The sequence below is a fragment of the Vulpes lagopus genome, chromosome 3, assembly GCF_018345385.1.
Source record: "Vulpes lagopus strain Blue_001 chromosome 3, ASM1834538v1, whole genome shotgun sequence".
NCBI lineage: Eukaryota > Metazoa > Chordata > Mammalia > Carnivora > Canidae > Vulpes > Vulpes lagopus.
The window spans coordinates 51,313,441-51,341,352 of record NC_054826.1 but is presented as its reverse complement, the minus strand read 5'-3'; the positions used below and the strand labels follow the sequence as shown (position 1 = coordinate 51,341,352).

General features: G+C 41.2%; 1 protein-coding gene and 1 pseudogene across 2 annotated transcripts in view; both read right to left on the bottom strand.

Moving 5' to 3' along the window:
- Window positions 1-22,100, bottom strand: part of SIMC1 (SUMO interacting motifs containing 1) — an 81,458-nt gene extending 59,358 nt beyond the window's left edge. For both annotated transcript variants that reach the window (XM_041750062.1, XM_041750063.1), the window contains exon 1: window positions 21,845-22,100. In XM_041750062.1, coding sequence (XP_041605996.1) covers window positions 21,845-21,973 — 129 coding nt within the window. In that variant the 5' untranslated portion in view covers window positions 21,974-22,100. The remainder of the gene's footprint in view (window positions 1-21,844) is intronic.
- LOC121486342 lies at window positions 18,948-20,570 on the bottom strand (annotated as a pseudogene).
- Window positions 22,101-27,912: the final 5,812 nt, after the last annotated feature.

The following is a 27,912-nucleotide window of genomic DNA, read 5'->3' as shown; positions in this document are numbered from 1 at the left end:
TTGAATTTATTTTCCTGTATAGTGTAAGAAACTGGTCCAGTTTCTTTTACATGTTGCTGTCCAGTTTTTCCAACATCATTTGTTGAAGAGACTGTCTTTTTCCCATTGCATGTTCTTTCCTGCTTTGTCAAAGATTAACTGACCATATCATGATCTCAGGGTCCTGGGATCCAGCCCTGCACTGGGCTCCTGGCTCAGCAGGGAGTCTGCTGAAGGGTCTCTCTTCCCCTCCCTTTGCCCTTCCCCCTGCTTGCATGCATGTGCTCTCTCTAAAGTAAATAAATAAATCTTAAAAAAAAAAAGATTAATTGGGTGTTATACTATATGTTGACAAATCGAACTTTAATAAAAATAAAGAGGAAAGCCATGAAAAAAAAAGATTAACTGACCATATATAGTTGTGGTTTCATTTCCAGGTTTTCTATGCTGTTCCATTCACCAATGTGTCTATTTTTGTGCCAATACTATACTGTTTAGGTCACTACAGCTATGTAATACAACTTGAAGTCTGGAATTGTGATGCCTCCAGTTTTGCTCTTCTTTCTTAAGATTGCTTTGGCTATTCAGGTTTTTTTGTGGTTCCATATAAATTTTAGAATTGTTTGTTCCAATTCTTAAGTTCTAAAGTTTTACACAACTTGGAACAACTTGTGTAAAAAGTTGTTAATATTTTGATAGGGATTGCATTAAATGTGTAGATTGCTTTGGGTTATATAAACATTTTAACAATATTTGTTCTTCCAATCCATGAGCAAGGACTGTCTTTTCTATCGCTTTGTGTTAAATTTTTCCATTTGTGTTTTATAGTTTTTAGAGTACAGGTCTTTCACCTCTTTGGTTAGGTTTATTCCCAGGTATCTTATTATTTTTGGTGCAATTAAAAATGGGATTGCTCCTTTTTCTTTTTTTTTTAAAGTAAACTCTACACCTAACATGGGGCTTGAACTCATGACTGCAAGATCAAGAGAGGCATGACCTCCCAACTGAGCTTGCCAGGCACCCCATAAATGGGACTGTTTTCTTAGTTTTTCCTTCTGCTGCTTCATTTTTGGTGTATAAATATGTAAAAGATTTCTTTTTTTTAAAGATTTTATTTATTTATTCATGAGAGACACAGAAAGAGAGGCAGAGACACAGGCAGAGGGAGAAGCAGGCTCCATGCAGGGAGCCTGACTTGGGACTCGATTCCAGGTCTCCAGGATCATGCCCTGGGCTGAAGGCGGTGCTAAACCACTGAGCCACCTGGACTGCCCATAAAAGATTTCTACATATGAATTTTGTATCCTGCTACTTTACTGAATTTGCTTATTAATTCTAGTAGGTTTTTTGGTGGAGTTTTTAAAATTTTCTACATATAGTACAATGTTATCTGCAAATAATGAAAGTTTTACTTCTTCCTTACTGATTTGGATGCCTTTCCTTCCTTCCTTCCTTCCTTCCTTCCTTCCTTCCTTCCTTCCTTCCTTCCTCCCTCCCTCCCTCCCTCCCTCCCTCTCCCTCCCTTTCTCTCTTTCCATCCATCCCTTTGTCTATCTGCCTGAATGTAGCTAGGACTTCCAGTACTACGACGAATAAAAATGGTGAGTGGACATTCTTGTCTTGTTTCTTACCTTAGGGGAAAGGCTGTCAGTTTTTCCCCATTAAGGATGGTGTTAGCTGTGGGTTTTTCATATATGGCCTTATTACATTGAGGTATATTCCCTCTAAACCTACTTTGTTGAGGGTTTTTTTTTTTTTAATCACGAATGGACGTTGTACCTTGTCAAATGCTTTTTCTGTTTATTGAAATGATCATATGGTTCTTATACTTCTCTTACTGATATGATGTATCATGTTGACTGATTTGCAAATACTGAACCACTCTTGCCACCCCGGAATTAATCCCACTTGACAGTGGTGAATGATTTTTTTTTTTACTGTATTGCTGAATTCATTCTGGTAGTATTTTGTGGAGGATTTCTGCATCTGTGTTCATCAGGGATACTAAACTGTAGCTCTTTTTTTAGTAGCGTCTTTATCTGGTTTTGGTATCAGGGTAATGCTGACCTCATGGAATGAATTTGGGTTTTCCATCCTTTTCTATTCTTTGGACTAGTTTGAGAAGAATAGGCATTAACTCTTCTTTAAATGTTTGGTAGACATGGACTGTGAAGCCATCTGGTCCTGAACTTTTGTTGTGAGTTTTTGATAACTGATTCAATTTCTTTGCTGGTTATCAAGTCTGTTCAAATTTTCTATTTCTTACTGCCTCGATTTTGGTAGGTTATATATTTCTAGGAATTTATTCATTTTTTCTAGGTTGTCTAATTTGTTGGTATATAGTTTTTCATAATATTCTCTTGTATTTCTGTGGTATTGGTTATTAGTTCTCTCTCATTTTTATTTGAGTCACTTCTCTTTTCTTGATAAGCTGGCACTAGAGGTCTATCAGTTTTATTGATTTTTTTCAAAGAACCACCTCCTGGTTTCTTTGTTCTATTGGTTCAGTTTTTTGTTTTTGTTTTTAGTTTCTATATCACTTATTTCTGCTCTAGCCTTTATTATTTCCTTCCCTCTGCTGGTTTTGCATTTTGTTTGTTCTTTTTCTAGCTCCTATAAAGTTGGGTTGTTTATTTCATTCTTTTCCTGCTTCTTGATGTAGGCCTGTATTGCTATAAGCTTTCCTCTTAGAACTATTTTTTGCTGCATCCCAAAGGTTCTGGACCACTGAGTGGGCAGTGTTTGGTCCCTGGCCTGAATGTGGCACATTTTAGCTACACATGCTCTGGTCTGTTTGTGAAATAAGACCTGTCACCACTGGCACCAGAACAGAGGCTCTGCAAAACTCCTGAGTTGGGAGACAAGGTGTGAGCAGGGGTTTGGGCCAGTCTTTTGGGGGAGGAAGCCCACTATGCTGGGAGTGAGGCAAGCATGACTGGGTGGTCCAGGGCTGGTTCCACTGGACTGTGGGGTAGGTGGGGCTTGGTGTAAATAAGTTAGGTAGTGAGTATTGGCATTGCTCTGATTCTTACATGTGGCTCTGTATTTATGTTGAGGGGCAAGGGAGGGAAATGGTACCAGCAGTTCCTTTGTTTCTGGAGGGGTCTCTCCGCTGACACTGTCTCTCTGGGATGCACTCTAAGATGAGTGGATAACACCTCACTGTGTGCCCCAGGTACTCTTGTGATTGCTGTTTCCATGCTGTATGTCCACGGATTGTTTGCCTGCCTTCTCTCCAACAGCAGAGCAATGCCCTCTGTTCTATCCCAGCCAAGCCTGATGACCTTTAAAACTCCATGCTGGTTGCAAGAACTCATGAAATTTGGCCTCTCTTGCTTTCCAAGCCAACTGCTAGCTACGGGATTCATTTGCCCTGTGTACTCATCAGTTTCTCACCCTTCTCTGTGCCCATGGCTCCCTCCCTACTACAGCAGCCACTATCTGTTTGTTTCAAACCATGTCTCTGTACTTACTACCTTCTTTGATGTGGCCTCTTCTCTACTTTTAGTTGTGGTTTGTTCTCCCAGTCTTCAGATCAATTTCTGAGGTATTTAGGATCATTTGATAGTTATCTAGTTGTATTTATGGGATGAAGTGAGCCTAGGGTCTTCCTACTCTTCTGCCATCTTCTCCACTCCATCTTTTTTTTCTTCCAAGATTTTATTTATTTATTATTTTTAAAGATTTATTTATTTATTCATGAGAGACACAGAGAGAGGCAGAGACACAGGCAGAGGGAGAAGCAGGGACCTCAATGTGGGACTCGATCCTGGATCCTGGGATTACGCCCTGAGCTGAAGGCAGATGCTCAACCGCTGAGCCACGCAGGCATCCCCCAAGGTTTTATTTAAGTTCAAGTTAGCTAGCATATATTGTAGTATAAGATTCAGGAGTAGAATTTAGTGATTCATCACTTACATATAATACTCAGTACTCATCACAAGTGCCCTCTTTAATGCCCATCACCCATTTAGTGATTATTATGATGAAATCATATGGTATTTGTCTTTCTCGGACTTTTTCCACTTAATACACCCTATCTACATCCATGTTGTTACAAATGGCAAGATTTCATTCTTTTTGATGGCTGATATTTCATTGCATATGGACATATTCTTTGCCCATTCATCAATTGGTGGACATCTGGGCTCTTTTCAAAATTTGGCTATTGTGGATAATGCTGCTATAAACACTAGGGCGCATGTGCCCCTTCAAATCTATATTTTTGTATCCTTTGGATAGATACCTAGTACTGGAATTGCTAGGTCAAAAGATAGCTAGCTCTATTTTTAACTTTTGAGGAGCCTCCATACTGTTTTCCAGAGTGGCTGCACCAGTCTGCATTCCGACCAACAGTATAAGACAGTTCCCCTTTCTCCAGTTCCTTGCAAACATCTGTTGTTTCCTGTGTTGTTAATTTTAGCCATTGTGACAGGTGTGAGGTGATGAGTGATATTAGGCATCTTTTCATGCATCTGTTAGCCCTTTTTGTGTCTTCTTTGGAAAAATGTCTATTCATGTCTTCTGCCCATTTTTTAAACTGGATTATTTGCTTTCTGTGTTGAGTTTGATAACTTCTTTATAGATTTTGGGTTCTAACCTTTTATAAGAAATGACAAATTGCCAATATCTTCTCCCATTCCATAGGTTGCTTTTTAGTTTTGTGATTGTTTCCTTCTGTGTGCAGATCTTTTTACCTTGATGAAATCCCAATAGTTCATTTTTGCTTTGTTTCCTTTATATTTAAAGATGTGTCTAGAAAGAAGTTGCTGTGGCTGAGGTCAAAGAGGATGCTGCCTGTGTTCTCCTCTAGGATTTTGATGGATTCCTGTCTCACATTTAGGTCTTTCACCCATTTTCTAATTATTTTTGTGTATGGCATAAGAAAGTAGTTCAGTTACATTTTTCTGTATGTTGCTGTCCAATTTTCCCAATACCATTTGTTGTAGAGACCTTTTTCATTGGATATTCTTTCCTGTTTTGTTGAAGATTAGTTGACCATATAGTTATGGGTCCATTTCTGAGTTCTCTATACTGTTCCATTGATTTATGTGTCCATTTTTGTGTCAGTACAACATTGTCTTGATGACTACAGATTTGTAATACAGCTTGGAGTTCAGAATTGTGATGCCTCCAGCTTTGGTTTTCTTTTTCAACATTACTTAGCTATTTAGTCTTCTGTGGCTCCATATAATTTTTAGAATTGTTTGTTCTAGCTCTGTGAAAAATGCTGGCATTATTTTGATAGGGATTGCACTGAATGTATAAATTGTTTTATACAATATTTGTTCTTCTAATCCATGAGTATGGAATGTTTTTCTGTTTCTTTGTTTCTTCTTTAACTTAATTCATAAGTGTTCTATAGTTTTCAGAGTACAGATCTTTTATTTCTGTTAGGTTTATTATTAGGCATCTTATGGTTTTGGTGGTAAATGGGATGGATTCCTTGATTTCTCTTTTTGCTGCTTTGTTATTGTATTGGTGTAAAGAAATGCAACAGATTTCTGTACATTGATTTTATATTTATATTTTGCTGAATTCATCTATCAGTTCTAGTAATCTTTTGTGGAGTCTTGTAGGTTTTCTACATAGAGTATCATGTTGTCTGTGAAGAGTAAAAGTTTGCTTTTCTTTCCTGCTGATTTGGATGCATTTCTTTTTGCTATTTGATTGCTAAGGCTAGGACTTCCAGCAGGATGTTGAACAACAGTGGTGAGAATGGCCATCTCTGTCTTGTTCCTGACCTTAGGAGAAAAACTCAGTTTTCCCCCATTGAGGATGATATTCGCTCTGAGTCTTTCATATATGGCCATATTATGTTGAGGTATGTTCCTTCTATCCCTACTGTCTTGAGGGTTTTTATCAAGAAAGGATGCTGTATTTTGTCAAATGCTTTTTCTGCATCTGAGAGAATCATATGATTCTTATCCTTTCTTTTATTAATGTGGTATAGCATGTTGATTGATTTTCAGATATTGAACCACCCCTGTAGTCCAAGATTAAATCCCATTTGATTGTGGTGAATAATCCTTTTAATGTACTGTCAGATTTGATTAGCTAGTATCTTGTTGAGAATTTCTGCATCGATGTTCATCAGGGATACTAGTCTGTAATTCCCCTTTCTTGTGGGGTCTTTGGCTGGTTTTGGAATCAAGATAATGCTGGCCTTATGGAATGAGTTTGGAGGTTTTCCTTCCATTTCTATTTTTTGGAACAGTTTCAGAAGAATAGGTATTAATTCTTCTTTTTTAAAAAAAGATTTGACAGAGAGAGAGAGCAAGGAGAGAGAGCACACGCGTGTGCACACAATCAGGGAGAGCAGCAAGCACAGGGAGAGGGAAAGGGAAAAGCAGACACTCCACTGAGAAGGGAGCCTGACCATGGGGCTCCATCCCAAGAGCCCAATATCATGACCTCAGCCGAAGGCAGACACTTAGCCAACTGAGCCACCCAGGTGCCCCTTACTAATTCTTCTTTAAGTGGCAGAATTCCCCTGGGAAGCCATCTGGCCCTGGACTTTTTTGTTGGGTGATTTTTGGCTACGGATTCAATTTCTTTTCTGGAAATGGGTCTGTTGAAATTTTCTATTTCTTTCTGTTTCAGTCCAAATATTTTTGTGCCAGTTGATGCCTGACTCGTGACCCAGTATGTGATCTGTTCTGGGGAATGTTTCAAGGGCGCTTGAAAAGAATGTGTATTTTGCCAAATGAAATGCTCTGAATATATCTGTAAAGTCCATCTGATCCAGTGTGTCATTCAAAGACATTGTTTTCTTGCTGATCTTCTGCTTAAATGATCTGTCCATTGCTGTGAGTGGGTTGTTAAAGTCTCCTACTATTATTGTATTATCAATGAGTTTAAGTTTGTTATTATTGGATTTATATATTTGGCTGCTCCCAAGTTGGGGACCTAAATATTTGCAATTGTTAGATCTCCTTGTTGGATGGATATCTTTATTATGGTATAGTGCGCTTTTTCATCTCTTATAACAGTCTTTGTTTTAAAATCTAGTTTGTCTGATACAAGTATGGCTACTACAGGTTTCTTCTGATGTCCATTAGCATGATAAATGGTTCCCCATGCCCTCAATTTCAATCTGGAGGTATCTTTGGGTCTAAAATGAGTCTCTTGTAATCAGCATATCAGTGGGTCTTGTTTCTTTATCCACTCTGATACCTTTTGTGTCTTTTGATTGGAGCATTTAGTCCACTTACATTCAAAGTAATTACTGATAGATATGAATTTAGTGTCATTGTATTACCTGAAGGAAAGCCTGGTCCTGTTTCCACCAGAACTGAAGCTGACTCTTTGGAGCACTCTGTGATCAGTAGACTTCGTACATGCAGGGTGACTGCTGGTCTTCTGGGGATGCTGTTTGGTGTACTGGCTCACAGTCAGACCTGTCCTAGTAAAGATGCCCCTGCAGGGTACAGTGGAGCAGGGTTTGGTGGATTTAGTCTCTAGCCTCTACTAAGGGCACTGTGTTGCTCACTGAAGACCAACTATGCTAGGGGTGAAGGGGGTGGTGGTGGAAAATGGTCTCACCCTGCCCTCTCAGCCAAGGAGGGGAACTCGTGGCTGCCATTGCTCAAGAAGCCCTCACAGAAAAGGGAACAATCTCCCCTCCTGTGACCCAGGCCTCCTTTGGATCCCTGCCCTTGATTTGTCTGTGATGGGGCATTGGCATGCCTGGTGCCAATATTCTCCCATGTTTTATCTCTGGTGCATGGCTAGGATTCAAAATTCCAAATCTTAAAGGACCCCTGGCAAAGGTGCAAATGCACTCCCCTTCCCAGGAGGAGAGCCTCCCAGTGCTGCATCCAGTGCCACTGTCCCAGAAAAGCAGTTGCACAGCTATGCAGGTGCCTGGAGTCTATGGTGAAGTACAGCAAAAAGCTGTGACCAGGTTATCCGTCCTCAGCACGTGTCTCTGTCCTCTGCTGTTGAATGGCCTTAAATGGATCCCTTGTCCTTGGAGAGGCAATATACCTACCCTCTTACAAAAGTACTCCAGGAAGAGGAACATTTTCTCCCAGTGCAACCCAGTGGATCCCTATACAGTGCAATCTACTGTCTGCTCCTTGGCCTCTGTTCTTCCTCTATCCAGGAACACTGCTGCCTGACAGATTTGACTCCAGCAAATGACTCGTGCTTTCTAATTTGGAAAGTTATTAATCATTGATTCAATTTAATAGATATAGGCCTACTCAGATTGTCTGTTCATGTAGCTTTTGTAACAAAAATCTTAAAGTTTAAAAAGTGTTTGTTCTTTTCCAAATTAATCTATACATTCAATAAATACCAAGCAAAATTCCAATAGTATTTTTAAAAGGAATGGATGACTCAAAAGTTCATCTGAAAGAGAAAAAGGTCAAGAATAACATAAAAAATTATAAGGGAAAACAAAAGATAAGTGAGGAGGTGAAAAGGGTTCCTGGATCCAATTTCATTGCATCTGGTGAAGCCTTCCCCATACCAACAAGCAACTCCCAGACACCAGTGTCAGAGAATTCAACTCAACTCTGACACTATCTACCTGGAGATAGAATCAGATTCCACAGGTAAAGAGCTCAGTTCCAAAAACTTCTAAATCCTCTCTAGGTGTGCCACTCTCCCAGCACTTCTGAGTTCACCAACCCAGAAGCTCTCCAAATCTTGTCCTTTGGGTTTTTATGAACGTTTCATTACATTGTTACAATTAATTAAACCATTGGTCATTGGTGGTTGAAGTCAATCTCTAGGCCCTCTCCACTCTCTGGAGGTTGGGACTGAAATTCCAATCCTCTAATCACATGGCTGGCTTCACTGGCAAACAGCTCCATCCTTAGGTGATTTCTAAATGCCACCTCATTAACATAACAAAGAACATCTTTAAAGTCTCATCACTTAAGGAGTTTCAAGGGTTTTGAGAGCTGTGAGCCAAGAACCAAGGATGAAGACCAAATATACATGAGAAATACATATATATTGTCATCTGAATAATCAAATATCCTTGGCCCACAATATCATAGGAAAAATCACAATATCATAGGAATCCCTACTAAATATAAACTGCAGAGCTTCAGTAATTAAAATATACAGAAAATAGGTCCAATTTAAATGAAAACTTAGTTTATGAGTTTTTCATATAATTGAATCAATAATTTGACAGCATTTAATGAGCTAACCATTTAAGAAGAGTTTTTCCTTTCAGCAAAATTCTAGAAAATCGGAACGTTAGACTATGAAATTTGGCACAAATCTAAAAAGTTTGATAATACCCAGGTTGGCTACAGTACAAGAAAACAGGTTTCTTATATACAGTTTGTATAAGAATATATGTTATAATCTTTTGGAAGTATAATCTGGTGGCTATGTATCAATCAGTGATCTTAACTGCAAGTATGAAACAAAACAAATCCCCCTCAAAACCCCTCTAATTTAACCACAAAAGGAACTTATTAAAGGTTAATGAGTAGCTTCTAGAATCCAGACAAGTGCCTGAAAACTAAGCTTGGAATCTATACAGTCTGAATCTGGTGCTGCAAACCATGTTGCACAACTGAATGCCCCACTATCACAGTCGCTGTGCACAAACACCCCAGCCTATATGGCCAGCAGCACCAGTGTTGTACTCTGCCACCAGAACTGTTATAATTGCTAAATGTCATTGCTGATGCCATCTCACCAAAATGGAGTCCACTGACTCTGCTTCTTCCCATCATCAGCTTCCTATTTAAAGTTTAGAGTAAGTATATCTGACTGGTATCTGAGACTGAAGCCTGAGAAGGTATCTGGCATATCAGCTTATTTGGGAAAAAACAGATGGTATCTCCAAAGATGGGAGTTCTGCAAACACAGTTCTGGGGTTCTGATACTAGGATCCCACAGAGAATGCACTATGTCCACAAAATGGCATATATTAAAATTATAAATACACATTATTCTTTAACTCCAAAATTCCACCATAAGAAATTTGTCCTACAAGCATGTTCTTATGACCATGCAAGAGAGCTCATCACACCATAGTGTGTAATAGCAAAAAAAACCTAAAATCTGTAAGGGGCTGATCCAATAATTATGGTATTTTTTAGAATATCAGAATAACATGCAGTTGATAAAATATTTGTTGAATGTATGCTATGTGTCAGGAATCATCTTATGCACTAGGAGTACCATTGTAAGCAAAATGAGCAATAATCTGAATGAGGTACTAATATTTTTTATTTTATTTTTTTTAAGATTTTATTTATTTATTTGAGAGAATGTGAGCACACGTGGTGGTGGGGGGGGGGGCAGAGGGAGAAGGATAAACAGACAACCCACTGAGCAGGGAGCCTGATGCAGGGCTGGCTCCCAGGACCCTGGGATCATGATCTGTGTTGAAGACAGCCACTTAATTAACTGAGCCACCCAGGTGCATCCTCCCTCCCCACTTTAAAAAAGATTGTATTTATTTGAAAGAGAGAGAGAGCACAAGTGCAGAGAAGGGCAGAGGGAGAGGGTTAAGAAGACTTCCTGCTCATCCCCAATGTGGGGCTTGATCCCAGGCACCATTATTTATTTCTTGGCTCTCCCATTATAGAAGGGAGACATTACTGTAACAAAACTTACCAGGAGTAAAAGATTCCTTAGAAAACCAGTAATACAAATTTTGTTTCTCCTTGAATAAATAGTTACTGAGCACTGCTTCTGTTTAAGGCATTAAGCTAGTTGATGGGGATATGGCTATGTCCAACAGTGAACTTATATTTGGGGGAAGGGATTGAGAAAGAGATGATTTTTATTTTATTTTATTTTTTTTTAATTTTTATTTATTTATGATAGTCACACAGAGAGAGAGAAAGATAGAGAGGCAGAGACATAGGCAGAGAGAGAAGCAGGCTCCATGCACTGGCCAGATGTGGGATTCGATCCCGGGTCTCCAGGATCGCGCCCTGGGCCAAAGGCAGGCGCCAAACCGCTGCGCCACCCAGGGATCCCGAAAGAGATGATTTTTAAAAATATCTTAAAGTCTATGATAGAGTTTAAAAAATAATTTTTTGGGATGCCTGGGTGGCTCAGCAGTTGAGAGTCTGCTTTTGGCTCAGGGCATGATCCTGGAGTCCCAGGATCAAGTCCCACACTGGGCTCCCTACATGGAGCCTGCTTCTCTCTTTGCCTGTCTCTTGCCTCTCTTTCTGTGTCTCTCATGGATAAATAAATAAAATCTTTAAAAAAATTTTTTTTATTTAAAAGGCCCCAATGGGTCTATTCTTACAAATGATACACTGAAAAAAAAAAACAGAATTATATTTTGCAACTTGCTTTATTCAACTTATCCATTTATATCTAGTATCTCCAGAGGAGGTGCCCTTGGAAACCTGGTAAGAGGTTTGCAAGTTTACCCCAGGATTTTCAAGATTGGGACTAGTAGTGGTAAACCTGCTTTATCAGTTAGCACCTGCTTGACCTTACCTAGATTCTTCATCTATCAAATTGGGAAAGTAACAGTACTAACCTTACAGGGCTACAGTGAAATTACATGAATTAATGTAGGCAAAGTACTTGATTAGCATACTGGTTGGCATTAATGCTAGCTACTTTTACTATGTGAGGCTCACCATGATTAACATGCTCAATCCTATGTGGTAACCAGTCATTCAAAATCAGAACACTAGTTCCAGGATAAGAAAGGCACAGGATTCAAAGACAGTTTTATTGATTGCAAAAAAGTAAACCTCATAAAATGAAAGTTAAACCATGTTTCTAATTAGAAAGATAGTATTATAAAGATATTAATTCTTTTTAAATTAACTTATAAATCTAGTGTAGTGGTTCTGTACCAGTGGCAATTTTGCCCTTCAGGAGACATTTGGCAGTGTCTGAAGACATTTTTCATTGTTACAAGTCAGGGGAGAGGAAGAGTGCTGCTACTGGCTGGCATCTAGTGGGCAAAGACCAAAGATGCAACTAAACATTCCATAGTACACAGGACAGCCTCCTACAACAAAGAACTGTCTGATACAAAGAAATCCTGATATATGATATCCTTGACCAAATTATTCTAAAATTCTTTTGGAGGACTAAATGGGTACAATCACCAAGAAATTTTTTTTTTGTGGGGGGAATAAGGAGATGTAATTGCTCTATTAGATACCCCCCCCAAATACTATCAAACCACAGAAATAGAACAGTAGAATTCTGTCATTGAGAATAGACAAATCAATGAAACACAAAAAGAAAATCCAGAAACAGATATAAGTGTGTAAAATAATTTGGTGTTAAAAATGTGTTTCGGGGCTCAATCAGTTAAGCATCTGTCTTTGGCTCAGGTCATGATCCCAGAGTTCTGGAATCAAGCCACACATTGGGCTCCCTGCTCAGTGGGAGTCTGCTTCTCCCTCCCCATTTGTGCTCTCTCTCAAATAAATAAAATCTTAAAAAAAAAAAAATGTGTTTCAAGGGGCAGCTGGGTGGTGCAGTCGGTTGAGTGGCCAACTCTTGGTTTCAACTCAGGTCGTGATCTCAGGGTCTTGGGATGGAGCCTTGCATCAGGCGCACATTCAGCATGGAGTCTGCTTCAGGATTCTCTCTCTACACCTATCCACTACCCCCTACTCACTTGTACTCTCTCTCTAAAATAAATAAATAAATCTTTTAAAAAAATGTGTTTGAGATAAGTGAAGAAAAAGATAACTGAGAAATTATTCCCAGACAACTCATTAACATCATATATTATAAACTCTAACATCTAGAATGTTTTTCCCATACATATGGAATCAGAATGCATCTAGTTGTTGGTCTCACATTTCACGTATTAGTTTCTTTTTTTCCTGAAAAGCTATTTGTAAGTTGACAGCAAATATTACAATTTGGTACTATCTTAGAAATTTGGCAATACAGTATATGGAAAATGGTGAGCATACTTCAAGTCATATAAAACATTTCAGATGAATTAAAGACCTACATGTTAAAAATGAGATAGTAAAAGACCAATAAAAAGGAAATAAATAGAAAGTAATCTCAGGAAGAAAAGATCTATCTAAACATAAAACAAATAAAAAACCCCATAAAGATAAAAGATGCATAAATACATATATAAAAGTGTAAAGACACCACCCACAAACTATAGATTTCTAAATTTAGTGTATTCCCAATTTTAAAAGTAGAAATTGTTTGGAAGTTGACCAAATGATTTTAAAGTTATGACAGAATAAATGCACAAAACTAGTCAAAAATATTCTTAAAAGATCAATGAAGAGTTTTTTCTGCTTATTATGATTATTTATTTTTATTTTTAAAGTAGGCTCCAGGGCAGCCCCGGTGGCTCAGTGGTTTGGCGCCGCCTGCAGCCCAGGGTGTGATCCTGGAGAACTGGGATCAAGTCCCACGTTGGGCTCCCTGTATGGACCCTGCTTCTCCCTCTGCCTGTGTCTCTGCCTCTCTCTCTCTCTCTCTGTGTCTCTCATGAATAAATGAATAAAATCTTTAAAAAAATAATAAAGTAGGCTCCAGGCCCAACATGGGGCTTGAACTCATAATCCTGAGACCAAGAGTCACGTGCTCTACTGACAGAGACAGCCAGGCTCTTCTTCTGTGCCCCTCTTCTGCTTATATTAAAGTAGCATATAACAAGGCCAGAATAGAAGGTCCAAAAATAAACATAAAAATATATAAAATTTTACCATTTGATAAATGTAGTATTTCTTTAAACCACTGGGTAGAAACGGTAGATAATTCAATAAGCAATTTTGGGACAACTAGCTAACCAACCGGAAGTAAAAATATTACTGTTTTAACCCTTTTTTGAAACTGATTTCAGGTGGATTAATAAATTAAATGTAAAAAATATTTTTATAATTTTAAGAGGAAAGCCTTTCTGAGGAAAAGAGTGATAGGACTGACAACATAAGAATTTAAAACTTCTGTAGAGAACCAAAATAAGTCAAAAGTTTGGGGGGAATGTAATATGTATGACACAGCGGGCTGTATTAGTTTCCTAGCACAAATTACTGCAAACTGGCTTAAAACAACAGAAGTTTTTCCTCCCACAGTTCTGGAGGCTTAAAAGTCAAAATCAAGCTTTCTGCAGTGCCATGCTCCCTTGAAGTCTCTAGGGAAGAATCTGTTCCAAGCCTTTCTCTTAGCTTCTGGCATCACCAGAAATCCTTGGCATTCTTCGATTTGCAGCTGCAACTCCCATCTTTGCTTCCATTGTCACATGGTGTTCTTCCTCTGTCTTCATGTCTTCTTATATGGGCACCAGTCACATTGGATTAAGGGCCCACCCTACTCTGCATGACCTCATCTTGAATTATAACATCTGCAATGACCTCATTTCCAAATAAGATCACATTTCTGTAGTGGTGGTTAGGACTTCAACATATCTTTTTGGAGGACCCAATTCAACCCATAAAGTCTTTAATATGTAAGGTAAATTTACAAAAACACCCCAATAGGAGAACAGGTAATTCTCACATGTACACACACAATCTCTTTTTCTCCCTCTCTCTTATATATCCAATATATTTACTGGTGATAGAAATGTCCAGGTTTACTACATGCTGAGCATGCTCTGACCTCTGACTTCACTAGTTGTTCCTCCTTCCCTTGCCTTCACCTGAGGTAGTTAGTCACTGTGGTGTGCCCTACCATTATGTCCAGGATGCTCTTCCTCTTGTAGATTCTTAGCCTAGATGATCTCATTCAGATAAATGATTTTACTACAGTCTATGTGCCAATGACACCAAATTTGTGTCCTTAGAATTTCTCCCCTGGCCTCCAAACTCAGTACAAACAATATATCTTGCATCTCCAGTTGGCTGTTCTATAAGCATCTTAACTTACAACATTTTCAAAACAGAACTCTTGTATCTTTCTTCCAATCTTGTTCCTCCTCCAAGTCTTCATTTCAATGAAGGACACCAACATGCATCGTGGCTCAGGCCCAAACCAGGACATCATTCTTGATTACTCCCTTTCCCTCATTGTCCCCATCCAAGTTCCTAAGACTTGTTGATTTTACTTCCTAAATATCTACCAAATCCTTCCAGTATCCCTGCCCACTCTATTCGAACCTACAATTATTTTTGGTCTGGATTACTGCAGCATCTTAAAAAATGATTTAATTCCACTTTGGTCCTCTTAAAAAAAAAGGTGACTATACTTCTGGTTTGTTTGGGACAGTACCAATTTTTACCTGTTGCTTGACATCCCCTCTAGTCAGCAACCCCTTTCATTTGCAAAAGGATTCCCATTTGTATACTAAAGTATAGGGTTACCTTACCTTTCAATCCTATCTTTTCACAGTAGCTAAAGTCACCTTTTAAAAAATGTATATCACATTTTGTCATTCCCCTGCCTGAAACTTTTCAAAGATTTCTTATTACATAAGGATAAAATTTGAACTTCTTATTGTGGTCTATAAAATCCTATATGACCTAGGCTATCTACTTCTCATCTCTTAGGGTTCTTGTTCACTCATCACAAGCTAAGGGGGCTGTAATTAGCTTTTCCATTCCTCTATTTAGTCATGCCATTTCTACTTCCAAGTCTTTGCTTTTGTTGCACCCTTTGCTGCTACCTTATTTCCTTAAATCGCATAACAAATCTAGTCTGTCATTTGTTCTCAGGTCAAATATTAACTCCTCAGAGAAAGGCCTTCTTTGAAAACACAATCTAATGTTCCCAATTCCATCCAAGTTACTATTACATTGTCCACTTATTTATTAGTTGTTTATTGCTTATAATTCCCCACTAGAATGTAGGTCCATTGTTACCTTATTTACTTCTGGTCCCCAGGGTCAGAGTATGTGCTTAAAAGTATCTACTGAAAGAATGACTCACAACCAAAGAAAAAAAATTAAAACTATGACACCTCACAGAATTTGGCTATCATATTAGCAAAGATTAAAAAAACAAAAATGTCTATTTTTTTCTAACGCTCTGTATATTGTCTGACATTATATTTAGGTGATTGTTTATTGTTTGTCTCCTCCTGACTGAAATAGAACCTCCACAAGGGCAGGGACTTGGTTTTATTCACAGCTGTATTCTCAGTGCCTACAAATGCCTGGCATATAGTAAGTTCAGTAAATCTTTACCAAATAAATTGATAACATCTGGGGGTGACTAGGTAGTAGAGAAAAGGATATGGTGAGAATTGATGCACAATTTCTGTAGGAAACTTGGTAATATATATCAAGAGGTCTCAAAGAGGGCATATCTTTTGACTTCAACTCTTACTTTTAAGAGGAACTTATCCTAAACAAGCAAATGAACAAGGATAAACAATTACTATTTTTTTTAAAGATTTTATTTACTGCACAGCCCCGGTGGTGCATTTTATGACCTGTACATTTTATGACACTTTATAATTGATGAAGTGGTTTTGCTCTTCAGCTATAAAAATAATTTACAAAAAAAACAGTGCCATAGTGTGTGTGTGTGTGTGTGTGTGTATTTTGTGCTAAAAAAGGACCCTAGAGAATACTTTTCCCAGGGTAACAAAATTAGGTGGTGGCAGAGCCAAGACTTAGGTCTTTCTCTCTCCCTTTCCTAGTCCTGTGTTCTTATTTCTATACCACTCACTACCTCTCTGACACAAGAGACAGAAATGGGGAATTAAAGAGCAGACACTCATGAGTATGACGTCTTTAGTCCAAGAAATTAAACTTTGATCCTGCTCACCTTCTGGACTTAGCACTCCCCTGTGACTTCTCATTGGACAAACATTTACTGATACTGGCTATGTATGTACCTGTTACTGTGCCAAGTGCTAACAATCGTAAGGTGAAATGTATATAACTGAGATCAAATTTTAGTGTATTTTTCAAAGGGTATGAAGAGGTGTGTGTGTGTGTGTGTGTGTGTGTGTGTGTGTGTGTGTGTGATTCTGATATGCCTAAAACTTTGGCCACTTAGAAATGACATGTATAAAAAAAAAGAAAAAAAAGATTTTATTTACTTATTAATGAGAGACACACACAGAGAGAGAGAGAGGCACAGACATAGGCAGAGGGAGAAGCAGGCTCCATGCAGGGAGCCCAATGTGGGACTCAATCCTGAGACTCTAAGATCATGCCCTGAGCTGAAGGCAGATGCTCAACCGCTGAGCCACCCAGATGTGCCAAGGCTAAAAAATTATTATTATTATTATTTTTAAAGATTTTATTTATTCATTCATGAAAGACCGAGAGAGAGAGAGAGAGAGAGAGAGAGAGAGGCAGAGACATAGGCAGAGGGAGAAGCAGGCTCCATGCAGGGAACTTGATATAGGACTCGATCCTGGGTCTTCGGGATCACACCCTGAGCTGAAGGCAGGCGCTCAACTGCTGAGCCACCCAACTGTCCCCATAAGGACTTTACATAGGTTATGACAGAGAAAATTGAGAAATGTCAGCATGATATCCTTTAATAGATTATAAATCTGTACAATGAAATACATTAAAAATATTGAGAAGGACAAGCACCTCTGTGGGTCAGGTCATGATCTCAAGGTTTTGGAATCAAGCCTCATGTTGGGCTCCCTGCTCAGGAGGGAGCTTACTGGTCCCTCTGCCCTTCCTCCTGTTCATGCTCTCTCTCTCTCTCTCTCTCAAATAAATAAATACAATCTTTTTTAAATTTATTTTTTTAAAGATTATTTATTTATTTATTCATGAGAGATACAGAGAGAGAGAGAGAGGCACAGACACAGGCAGAGGGAGAAGCAGGCTGCATGCAGGGAGCCTGACGTAGGACTCGATCCTGGGTCTCTAGGATCAGGCCCTGGACCTGGCGCTAAACTGCTGAGCCACCCAGGCTGTCCTAAATAAATAAAATCTTTTTTAAAAAAGTTGCTCTTCATTAAAAAATATATTTTGGGGAGGCATGTACTTACTGGTGCAGCAAGAGATAAAAAGTGCATCGAAAGGCAAACTAAAAACCCCACATGCTTAGCCTTGATGGTTCAGTCAGTTAGGCATCTGACCCTTGGTTTCAGCTCAGGACCTGAGATAGAGCCCCACCCACGTCCAGCTCCTAGCATAATATGGAGTCTGCTTGGGATTCTCTCCTTCTCCCTCTGCCCCTTCTCCTGCTTGCATTAGCACTCTGTTGCTCTTGTTCACTCTCTCTAAAAATGAATAAATTAAATCTTTTTTTTTTTTAATAAATTAAATCTTAAAAAAGGGACACCTGGGTGGCTCAGCAGTTGAGCCACGGCCTTCAGCTCAGGGCATGATCCTGGGGTTCAGGATCAAGTCCCACATGAGGTTCCTTGCAGGGAGCCTGCTTCTCCCTCTGTTTATGTCTCTGCCCCCCCCCCCCCGTCTCTCATGAACAAATAAATAAAATCTTAAGAAAAACCCCACATGTATAGTGAAATTTCATTTTTGCAAAAACATGTATGGGGAAGACACACAGGTATCTATGAATACACAATGGCATTTACAGATAAAACTTTGGACAGACATACTTCAAAATGTCAATAATGGTTTCTAAGATTTTCTCCTACATATATTTCTAAACTTTTTATAGTTAGGTCAACAAAAATTATCTGAACACGTTTAGCTTTTATAAGTGGGAAACAAAAAGCAATTAAGTATTATGGAAAACAGAGAAACATTTTAGAAACTGAATGAAGACTAGAGCCCAAGTTAAGGACTAGGGGTTCAGAAATGTTAACTACAGCACTGGAGATAGTTTTCTGATTTCCTGAATTTAAGCAAGTTGTTTTTATTCAGTCAATATTTGTAAAAAAGAAAAATAAATAAAACTTGTTTCTTTTATTTCTTTGCCTGCCGAGCTTGAGAAGGTCAAAGCTTGGTTGAGAAATAGCACAAAGTGTATCAAAAGCTATCACTGATGCTAGGCATTTTCCTTGCATTGCCTCATAAAAAAACTTCTAATAGTCCTGCCAAGTATCAACATTTTCAAGTGCAAAAGCTGAGAAAGGAGCCCAAGCTCTCACGGCTGCTATGTGTGAGACCTGGATTTGAACAGAGGTCTCTGTTGACATCAGGGTCTTTTTTTTTTTTTTTTTTTTTTTTTAATGAGTATACTTTTTATTGCATTCTTAAGGTATCACAAATAAATCTGAAAAATCATCTGGCATCTTGCTGTTCCTGTTGCTGGACAACTCAGATCTTATTCATCAGCCTGCTGAACTGTTCCTTTTTCAGAAACATAGATACCATCCAAAAACTTTCTGATATCCTTGTCTTTAACAGTTGTCGCTTCCTGAATCAAAGCAGTGGAGTTCGAAACAAGTTCAACGTCATTTCCGTCAAGAATTAACTCATCTTTTTGGGCTTGAGATACAGAACAAGCAACACCTGGCCTCACCCGAACCCTGTGAATGTATTTTTTCACCTAAGAAATTTCGGATTTCAACAAGAGAACCATTCTCCTGAATAACAACATTGATGAGGAAGTGAGTATACACTGGCCTCATCTTGTAACAGAAGCCCAGTGTAACGCCCTTGATCATGTTCTGTACGTGACCACAGAACGTGCGAACGGTAGCCAGTTCTTTTCTATTTCCCCACCATTTGTCAACTCTTCTTTTTCTTTCCGAGAAGACTGAGTTGTACACTGATGTGATTGAAGTCCCTTCGCAGGGTTCCTCTGGGGCCTTCACGATCACAGTATGTCCTTTCAGGGTGATTGCTGAGAATGGTCTTCATTCTAGCAACAGATGTGGCAAAGAGAGAGCGTCTCCCTCAGGGTCTTCAGGGAAAGGTAGACAAAGGAGTTTTACACTTTAATTTTGCACAATGCTTCTGATCTTTTACATGGTTATCCTACCACCCTATTTAATTTGCAAGAGTGATAAAAGGACTGAGCCTTGAGTTTTTAAGAAAATTGGAGTAAATACATGGAAAAGCAAGATTTACACTGGGTACTATTCAAAAGGCTCAAGATCAAAATGCTTGGTTGGGTAGTCACAGGGGAGGGGAGCAGTTTGAGTGTACTCATTCATATATGTGAAGGGCCTCAAGAGACACCACAGATTGGGATAAGGATGATATCTGTGCATTTGAAGAAGGGAGCTGGGCCAGGATGAGGAAAGTTGGGCAATACCTGGAAGAAAAAGGAGCTGGTAGGTTGACAAAGTTAAAGGGGGATTGAGAGAAGGAGCAATAGGAGAGAGGAAGACAGGAGGAGAGGCTGAGAGAAGGAGCAATAGGAGAGAGGAAGACAGGAGGAAAGGCATAGTTATGAGTTATTCTGCAGTATTTTTTCCTTCCACCTTTTTTTCCTTTCTATAGTCTTTTCACTGTTCATCTTCGTCATCAATTCGGCCCCCAGCGCTCTTATCTATTTAGATGATTACCAATTCTCTCCAGTCCTGACTTTTCTCTGGAGTTCCACAGTCCTCTTCTTTGAGGTCCAAACTGAATGCAGCATCCCTTCTACTGCAAACCTGCTCCTACTCTTGTACTCACTCTCACTTACCAAACATCCGCTTGAACTGTTCTCTCTCCTCTTCCTTCAACCATTTTTTCATCCAATAAACATTAATTGTGGATCTATTGTGTTCTACACACTGCCATTCACTTACCAAGTCGGCTCACTTCTACTGTGAAAATCTCTTGTCTGTCCATCTCATTTAAATTCTTAACTGAGATTTCCTGAGAATCCTTCATGCTTGAACCATGGCCACTTAGGACTCTAAGTTAATTGGCTTTGCATGGCATTCATTTTGTAATGAGCACCTACCATTTAGCATTATACCTGGGACACAGCAGGGGCTCCCTGTGGAGACTTAGGGATTGCAAACTGGCTGAGATCAAAGGAGCAGAAACTAGGAGATATGAATATGAATAAAGGTGTCTTCCTTAAACTCTTGGTTACAGATCTATACAAATAAGAGCAGCATAAGAATTCTTTTATTTTGGGGAGGAGGCTGGGAACACTGCTGGAAGTCTGATGTTGAGTCTTGTGGTAGAGAAAAAGCCTGTCCACCTCCCACCCCTTGAGTACTCAATACTCACTTGTTGAATGTATCACCTTCCGTGAGAGGGACCACCACGGATGTTGTGTTCTCCTTTGTATCCCCCCGGGCCTAGTCCATCTAGCACACATTAGGGGTTCAGTAAATATCTGTGGAGGATTCTAGAAAGGCAGGGGCCATAGATATTTCATTCACCATCTCAGGAAAAAGGACAAAGGCTAAGGGGCTTGAGGGAAAAGGAAACAGAGCAAGATGTTTCCCTCCCTATTCCTCTAGAGCTTGGTAAACGTTTGCTAAGCGAAATAAATCGCCCTCCTGCAGAACTCCAAAATCGGGCCCCTCGTTCGGCTGCCAGGCCCTGGAGCTCCGCCACCATCTGGCTCAGGCTCAGGCCCGCGCTTCCCTCTCTCCCAGCGCAGGCTCCTGTTACCTCCCTGCACACATCTGTACCCACCACAGGCCACACAATTACACGCTCCCGCGTCCCGGCCTCGAGATCCGCGCCAGCCCCCAGGACCGCGACGCCCCCGCCCGGGGTCCCGCGGAGCCCGCGGCCCGGCCGGAGACCCCTGCCTGCAGCCGGCGCCCGCACCCCCCCGCCGCAGGCACGCCCGACGCCGTCCATGTGCTCAGCCCCCGTCGCCAGCCCCGGCCCGCTGCGGCCAGAGCCGGGAGCCCGGGAGCCTGGGAGCCTGGGAGCCCGGGAGGCCCGGGAGGCCCGGGAGGCCCGGCGGCCGCGGCCCGGGCCCGGGTCCGGGCCCGACGCGCTCCTCTGGGCGGGAGAGGCCGGCGGGCGGCGAGGCGGGAAGCGGCTGCAGCTGGGAGGCGCCGACGGGCGGGGGGCGGGGGCGCGCGGGACAGCGGGCCAAGCCGGGGGGCGGGGAGCGGGAGGCGAAGATGCGCGGCCCGAGGGGGGCGACGCTCCGGCCGCGGCGCGGCTTCGCTAGAGGCGGCTCGCTCACTCACCACGGTCCGGCGGGGCAGAGCGCCGGGGGTCCGAGACAGGGCCCGGCGGAGCCTCCGCGCCCTGCCCGAGCGGGCCCCCCCGGAGCTCTCGGAGCCGCTGTCGTCCGAGATCACGATGAAGTCCTCCATGGCTGCGGGCCCCGGCCAAGGCAGCGCGCGGGCGCCCGGCGACCCAGGCGGCAGCGGCAGCGACGGCGGCGGCGGCGGCGGCTTCGGTTCCTGCTGCTGAGGCGGCGGCAGTGGCGGCGGTGGCGGCAACCGGAGCCATCACCCCGCCGGCCCCGCCCCTTCCCGCCCCGAGCCCCGCCCCCGCCGGCCGGCCCCGCCCCGCCCCGCCCCTCCCGAGCCTGCCCCCCGGCGGCGGGCGGCGGGCGGCGGGCTGCGGGCGCTGGGCGCTGTGCGGGGCGAGGGCGCTGGTCCTCCCTTCCTGGGGAGGAAGGAAAAGAGAGTGAGAAAAGCAAGTCGCAGCCGGCTTGGGCCGGTGTTGCGGTGGTGCGTGCGTGACGCTGAGGCTGCGAGGGCTTCCTCACCTGCTTCCAACTGACCAAGTGTGAAGCGAGGTGTGAACAGGCCTCTGACAGAGCCCGCGTCCACAGACTGCGCCGGGGAGCGGCCTGGAGGGGAGGGGCCTGCCCTCGGAAGGACCCTGTGGAGGAGCCCGCGCTGGCTGAGGGTAGGTGGCCTGGCCTGTGGCCCAGCGGGGCACGGAGGCCCCACTCCCCTCTGCACACGTGCAGGACGTCTGTAGGATAAATTCCTAGAAGTGGAATTACTGGGTCAGAGGTGATGTTTCTGCTATTTTGATGAATGATGCCAATTTACTGCTGCTAAATCGTACCAATTGGCAGTTTCACCAACAATCTGTGACTCACTCAGGAATTTACGCTGTGAGATTTAGACGCTTGTCCAGTTGGTAGCAGGATCACATACTTGAAAAAATGCACAGAGAAGCCATGAGGTGGTACACGCCAGGAATAATGACATGTTATGAGTGAGGAAACTTATAAAGATCAAAAAAAAAAAAAAAGATATACCTCATAGAAGTGGTAAGTAGTTGGCTGGTTGTAGCTGTACCAACAATTAAAATCGAATTAAGTTCTGTGTTACAATAAATGTGCGGTTATTGACCAAAATCCCGTTGCTCACGCTCCAGCAGCTTGGTAATATGTGTCGACAGATTCACTGGGAAAATGTTTTTATCCAAAGATGGATTGGTTCTGGAAGGGATGATTATCAGGTGCTACCTAAGCACTGTTTAGTGCAGTGATTCTCAAACTTTAGAGACCATCACAATCGCCAAGACTTGTTCAAACATTTCTGGGTCCCACCCCAGAGTTTCTAAATCTGGGGTAGGAAATGTGAGCTCTGAATTTGTATTTCTGAGGTAATACAAATTTCCCAGGTAATGTTGATGCTGCTCTTCTGGGGAAACCACGCATTGGAAACCACTGGTCTGGTGGGCGAGGAGTCTACTGCCAATGGATTTCAGAAGTTCTGGTCTAATGGCTGAAATCATCCCTGATGTGAAGGGATTCATTAAGTTATCTTCACCAGGGGCAGCCCGGTTGGCTCAGTGGTTTAGCACCGCCATTAGCCCAGGGCCTGATCCTGGAGACCCGGGATGGAGTCCCCCATCCGGCTCCCTGCAGGGAGCCTGCTTCTCTCTCTGCCTATGTCTCTGCCTCTCTCTGTGTGTCTCTCATGAAAAAATAAATAAATCTTTAAAAATAAATAAAATCTTTAAAAAAGTTATCTTTACCAAATGCTATTAAATATTTTATTTAACTCCCTGCTTCTTGAAACACCATCTTCTCAAGGCTTCTATGACTCTACACCTCTATTACCACTTTTTTTCAGTCTCTTTGGATGGCTCCTGCTCTTCTACTCCTTAAATCTTAATGTTCCTCAGAGAGCTGACCTCCTATGAGAGGTCACATAGGCTACCTTCACACACCTGTCCATACACAATGTCAACTATTCCCGTGGCTTTATTATTTTTTTAAAATTTTTATTTATTTATGATAGTCACACAGAGAGAGAGAGAGATAGAGGCAGTGACATAGGCAGAGGGAGAAGCAGGCTCCATGCACGGGGAGCCCGACGTGGGACTCCATCCCGGGTCTCCAGGATTGCACCTTGGGCTAAAGGCAGGCGCTAAACCGCTGTGCCACCCAGGGATCCCTATTCCTGTGGCTTTAAATGATAATTTTCATGCCGACAACTCCCTAAGTTTATCTTCCGCCCTGTCCTCAGAGCTCCAGATATATATATCCAAATGTGTATCAAGTCTTATAGGTGTCTCAAGTTGAATATGTCGAAAACTGAACTGTCCCCTCAAAAGAAAAATAAAAAATAAAGCCTGCTTCTTCTTTGTTCCCAATCTCAATGAGTAGTGGTACTACTAGCCAGCAATTGTTCAAGTGAGAAATTTGAACATTATGCTCGATTTCTACCTCTTTGTCACCAAGTCCTGTTCCTTTATCTTCTAAATATTTTTTGCACCCATTCACTTCTTTAGGCTTCTAATATTAGGACTTTAGGCAAGCTAAAATCACCTCTGGCCCAGTCTACGTAGCAGCCTCTTATCTAGGCTACCTGAACCTATTCTTGCCCTCTTTCATTTCTTTTTCCACGTTCAGGCAAAATGATCTTTAAGAGTATGTGATCAGGGGCAGCCTGGGTGGCTCAGTGGTTTAGTGTTGCCTTCAGCCGAAGGAGTGATCCTAGAGACTCAGGATCGAGTCCGGCGTCGGCCTCCCTGCATGGAGCCTGTTTCTCCCTCTGCCTGTGTCTCTCTCTGCCTCTTTTTCTCTCTCTCTCCTCTCTCTCTCTTTCTCTGTGTGTGTGTGTGTCTCTCGTGAATAAATAAATAAAATCTTAAAAAAAAAAAGAGTATGTGATCAAACCCCTTTTAGTGGCTTCCTACTAACATAGGTCTTAGCTTAGGTTGCCATAACAAATTGACATAGTCTGGATTGCTTAAATAATAGAAATTTATTTTCTCACAGTCTGGAGGCTGGGAAGTCCAAGATGAAGGTGCTGGACAATTTGGTTCCTCTCTCTCTGGGTTGCAGATTTCTTGTTATATCCTTATGTGGTCTTTCTCCAGAGGGTGCATGCGGGGAGAGAGAGAGAAGGAGGAGAGAAAAAAGAAGGAAGGAAGAGAAAATGGGAAGAAGGGAGGGGGGGAAAGGAAAGAGGGAGAGAGAGAGAAGGGAAAGAGAGAGAAAAAGTAGAAGGGAGAGAGGGAAAGGGAAAAAGAGAAAAAGAGGGAGGGAGAGCTCTCTTCTTTATAAGGCCACTAATTCCAGCATGAGGGCCCTATCTGCATGTCTCATCTAACCTTAATTACTTCTCAAAAACCCCATCATCTGATACCATCACATTGGGGGTTAGAGTTTTAACATATGAATTTTAGGGGAACACAAACATAACACTATCAAATTTTAAGTATAAAGATATATATATATTTGTAAATTATGTGTTATATTTACATATAGTAAATATATGATTTCACTTTTTATCCTAAAAAAAGACATGGTAAATTTTGTATGCTATAGTGTTAAAGGGTGAAGTGTACTGATGTCCTAAGTTACTTTGAAATTCATCAAAAATAAGATAGACAAATGTGTAGGTGGATAAATATGGATAGATCAAATATATCAAAATGTTAACATTGTCAAATCTACATAGTAGTTAAATAGATATTTAACTTATGTAAATTTGAATGTTTTCATATTATAATGAGTAAAAAATTAAAATTAGGAAAGTGAATTATGATTTTCCCACAGTTTTAAAAAGTTGAAAAAAGGAGATTATAATGAACCCCATGTGCCCATCATCCAGCTTCAAGAATGATCAATCTTGTTTCACTTATATCCTCACCCACTCTCTCAATCCCACCTTCCTGAATTATTTTAAAGTAAATCCCAGACATCACTTTGTTTATTCTAGAGACATTTCAGTTTGTATCTTTAAAAGATAAGGAATCTTCATTTAACTATTTGTTGAGCACATATGCTGTACTCAAGGGATACAGTAGTGAACAGAATTACACATGGCCTCTGGTTTATGGTGATTATAGTTTGAGGGGAAGACAAACAATAAACTAGTAAATAATTATAAATTATGATAATAACCAGTTTGAGAAATCTTAACTTGTGAGATATAAATATGAAACACTTTCATTGTTTCTCTGATAACCATTTTCATTGTCTCCAGAAATCCTCTTGCTCCCTGACAGTGAATTTCCTTAAGAATATCTAACTCCAGGGGTGCCTGGGTAGCTCAGTTGGTTAAGCATCGAACTCTTGATTTTGGCTCAGGTCAGAATCTCAGGGTCCTGGGATCTAGCCCCACATGGGGCTCTACACTCAGTGCGGGATCTACTTGTCCCTCTCCCTTCCCCTCGGCTCTCCGTGCCCCCCCCCCACTCTCTCTCTCTCAAATAAATAAATGAATAAAATATTTTTAGAAAAAGAATATCCTACTCTGGTCCCATAACTATGAAGTCACTTTCAGTAACTTTCCAAGTATAATGTTTTAGGCTTGCCATTTTAAATCTTTACTCTCATATTTTATTCATAGCTCTTCCCATTCTTCTGGTGCAAGTGGACTTGTGATTACAACAGCTTTTAGTGGGTAATGTCTTCTCTCCCCTTGGCTCTTGTTCTTCCCAAGTAGGGATCAGGAGGAGGAAGAGAGAATGTTCTCGGCAAGACTATCCAGAAAGAGTTGTTTGCTCTCTTTCTGTTGGTTGTTGCTACTACAGTAACAATTCTTCAGTGTGTCCAGAGTCCAGATGCCAGCAGTCTTACTTGGACTGGGCACATGGTTGCTCTCTGGGGCCTCCCTTGTGTACTTCCCAACCTAGAAGAAATCAGTCTCAACGTCTTTCTCCCAGATATCCCCACCAGGGCTTGCCAGGGGCAATCTAACAGATAGCCTTTTATTGGTGGGGGATCCTTGTCTGGAGGGGCTTCTTGGGGAGTGCCAGCAAGAAGTTATGGAAATGCAGGCAGCTTTCGTCCTGATGACCCCTATCTCAGTGCCAACTAACTCTTTTCTCCCCTTCCTTCACACCCAAAGGACATCAGGGACTTGTTTAAGTCAGTGGTTCAGTGACTTTCAGACAAGTTCTCAGCTTGGGGAATGGGAAAAGGTAGTTTGCTGCACTTTCAAATTGTGGGAAGGGAATGGGGTGGAAATAAGTTGAATGGCCCAGTCTTCAGCTAGGGAGAAGTAATGGATGGTTGCCATCTACAATAAGTAATATTTATTCATGGATATATGAACTAATTGGAAAAAATAAAATTCTACTTTTATTGCAGAATGTATGATATTAGTAACTAACTTTTAAGCATAAAAATAGTAATAAGACTGGGGTGCTTGGGTGGCTTAGTTGGTTAAGCTTCCAACTCTTGATTTTGGCTCAGGCCATGATCTCAGGGTCGTGAGAGCAAGCCCTGCATTGGCCTCCATGCTAAGCATGGAGCCTGCTTAAGTTCTCTCTCCCTCCATCTCCTGCCCTTCCCTCCCCAGCTTGTGTCCACGCTCTCTTTATCTAAAAAAAAAAAAAAAAAAGCGATAGGACTTTAGGAGTACAAAAATGTTCTGATTGTATATATCTTTTTCATCAGCCATCTTGCCTAAAATTCAGGAAACATAACCCTGGTTGTGTAATAAGAGTACACTTGAAAAGTACCTTGTCCTTATTTGACAATCCAGATGGAAGAATACTGGCTCTGAAGTTGCTTTTCTTAAAACTGTAAGTAGTGTCACTTACATTTTCTTGGTCATCCTGGTTCTGTCTTGAAATACTCTGTTTACTCAAGGCTTCCAGAATGATGGTGTTTTAGTCAAAGGTTAGTATGTATGTGTATTTTTATTTTCTTTTTTTTTTTTTCTGGGTGGTTTATCTTATTTTTTTCCAGATTTATTGAGATATAGTTGATATAACATTGTGTAAGTTTAAGGTGTACAATGTGATATTTTGATACATATATATTGTGAAATGTTTACCACAATAAGGTTAGTCAACGTGTCCTTTACCTCACATAATTACCATT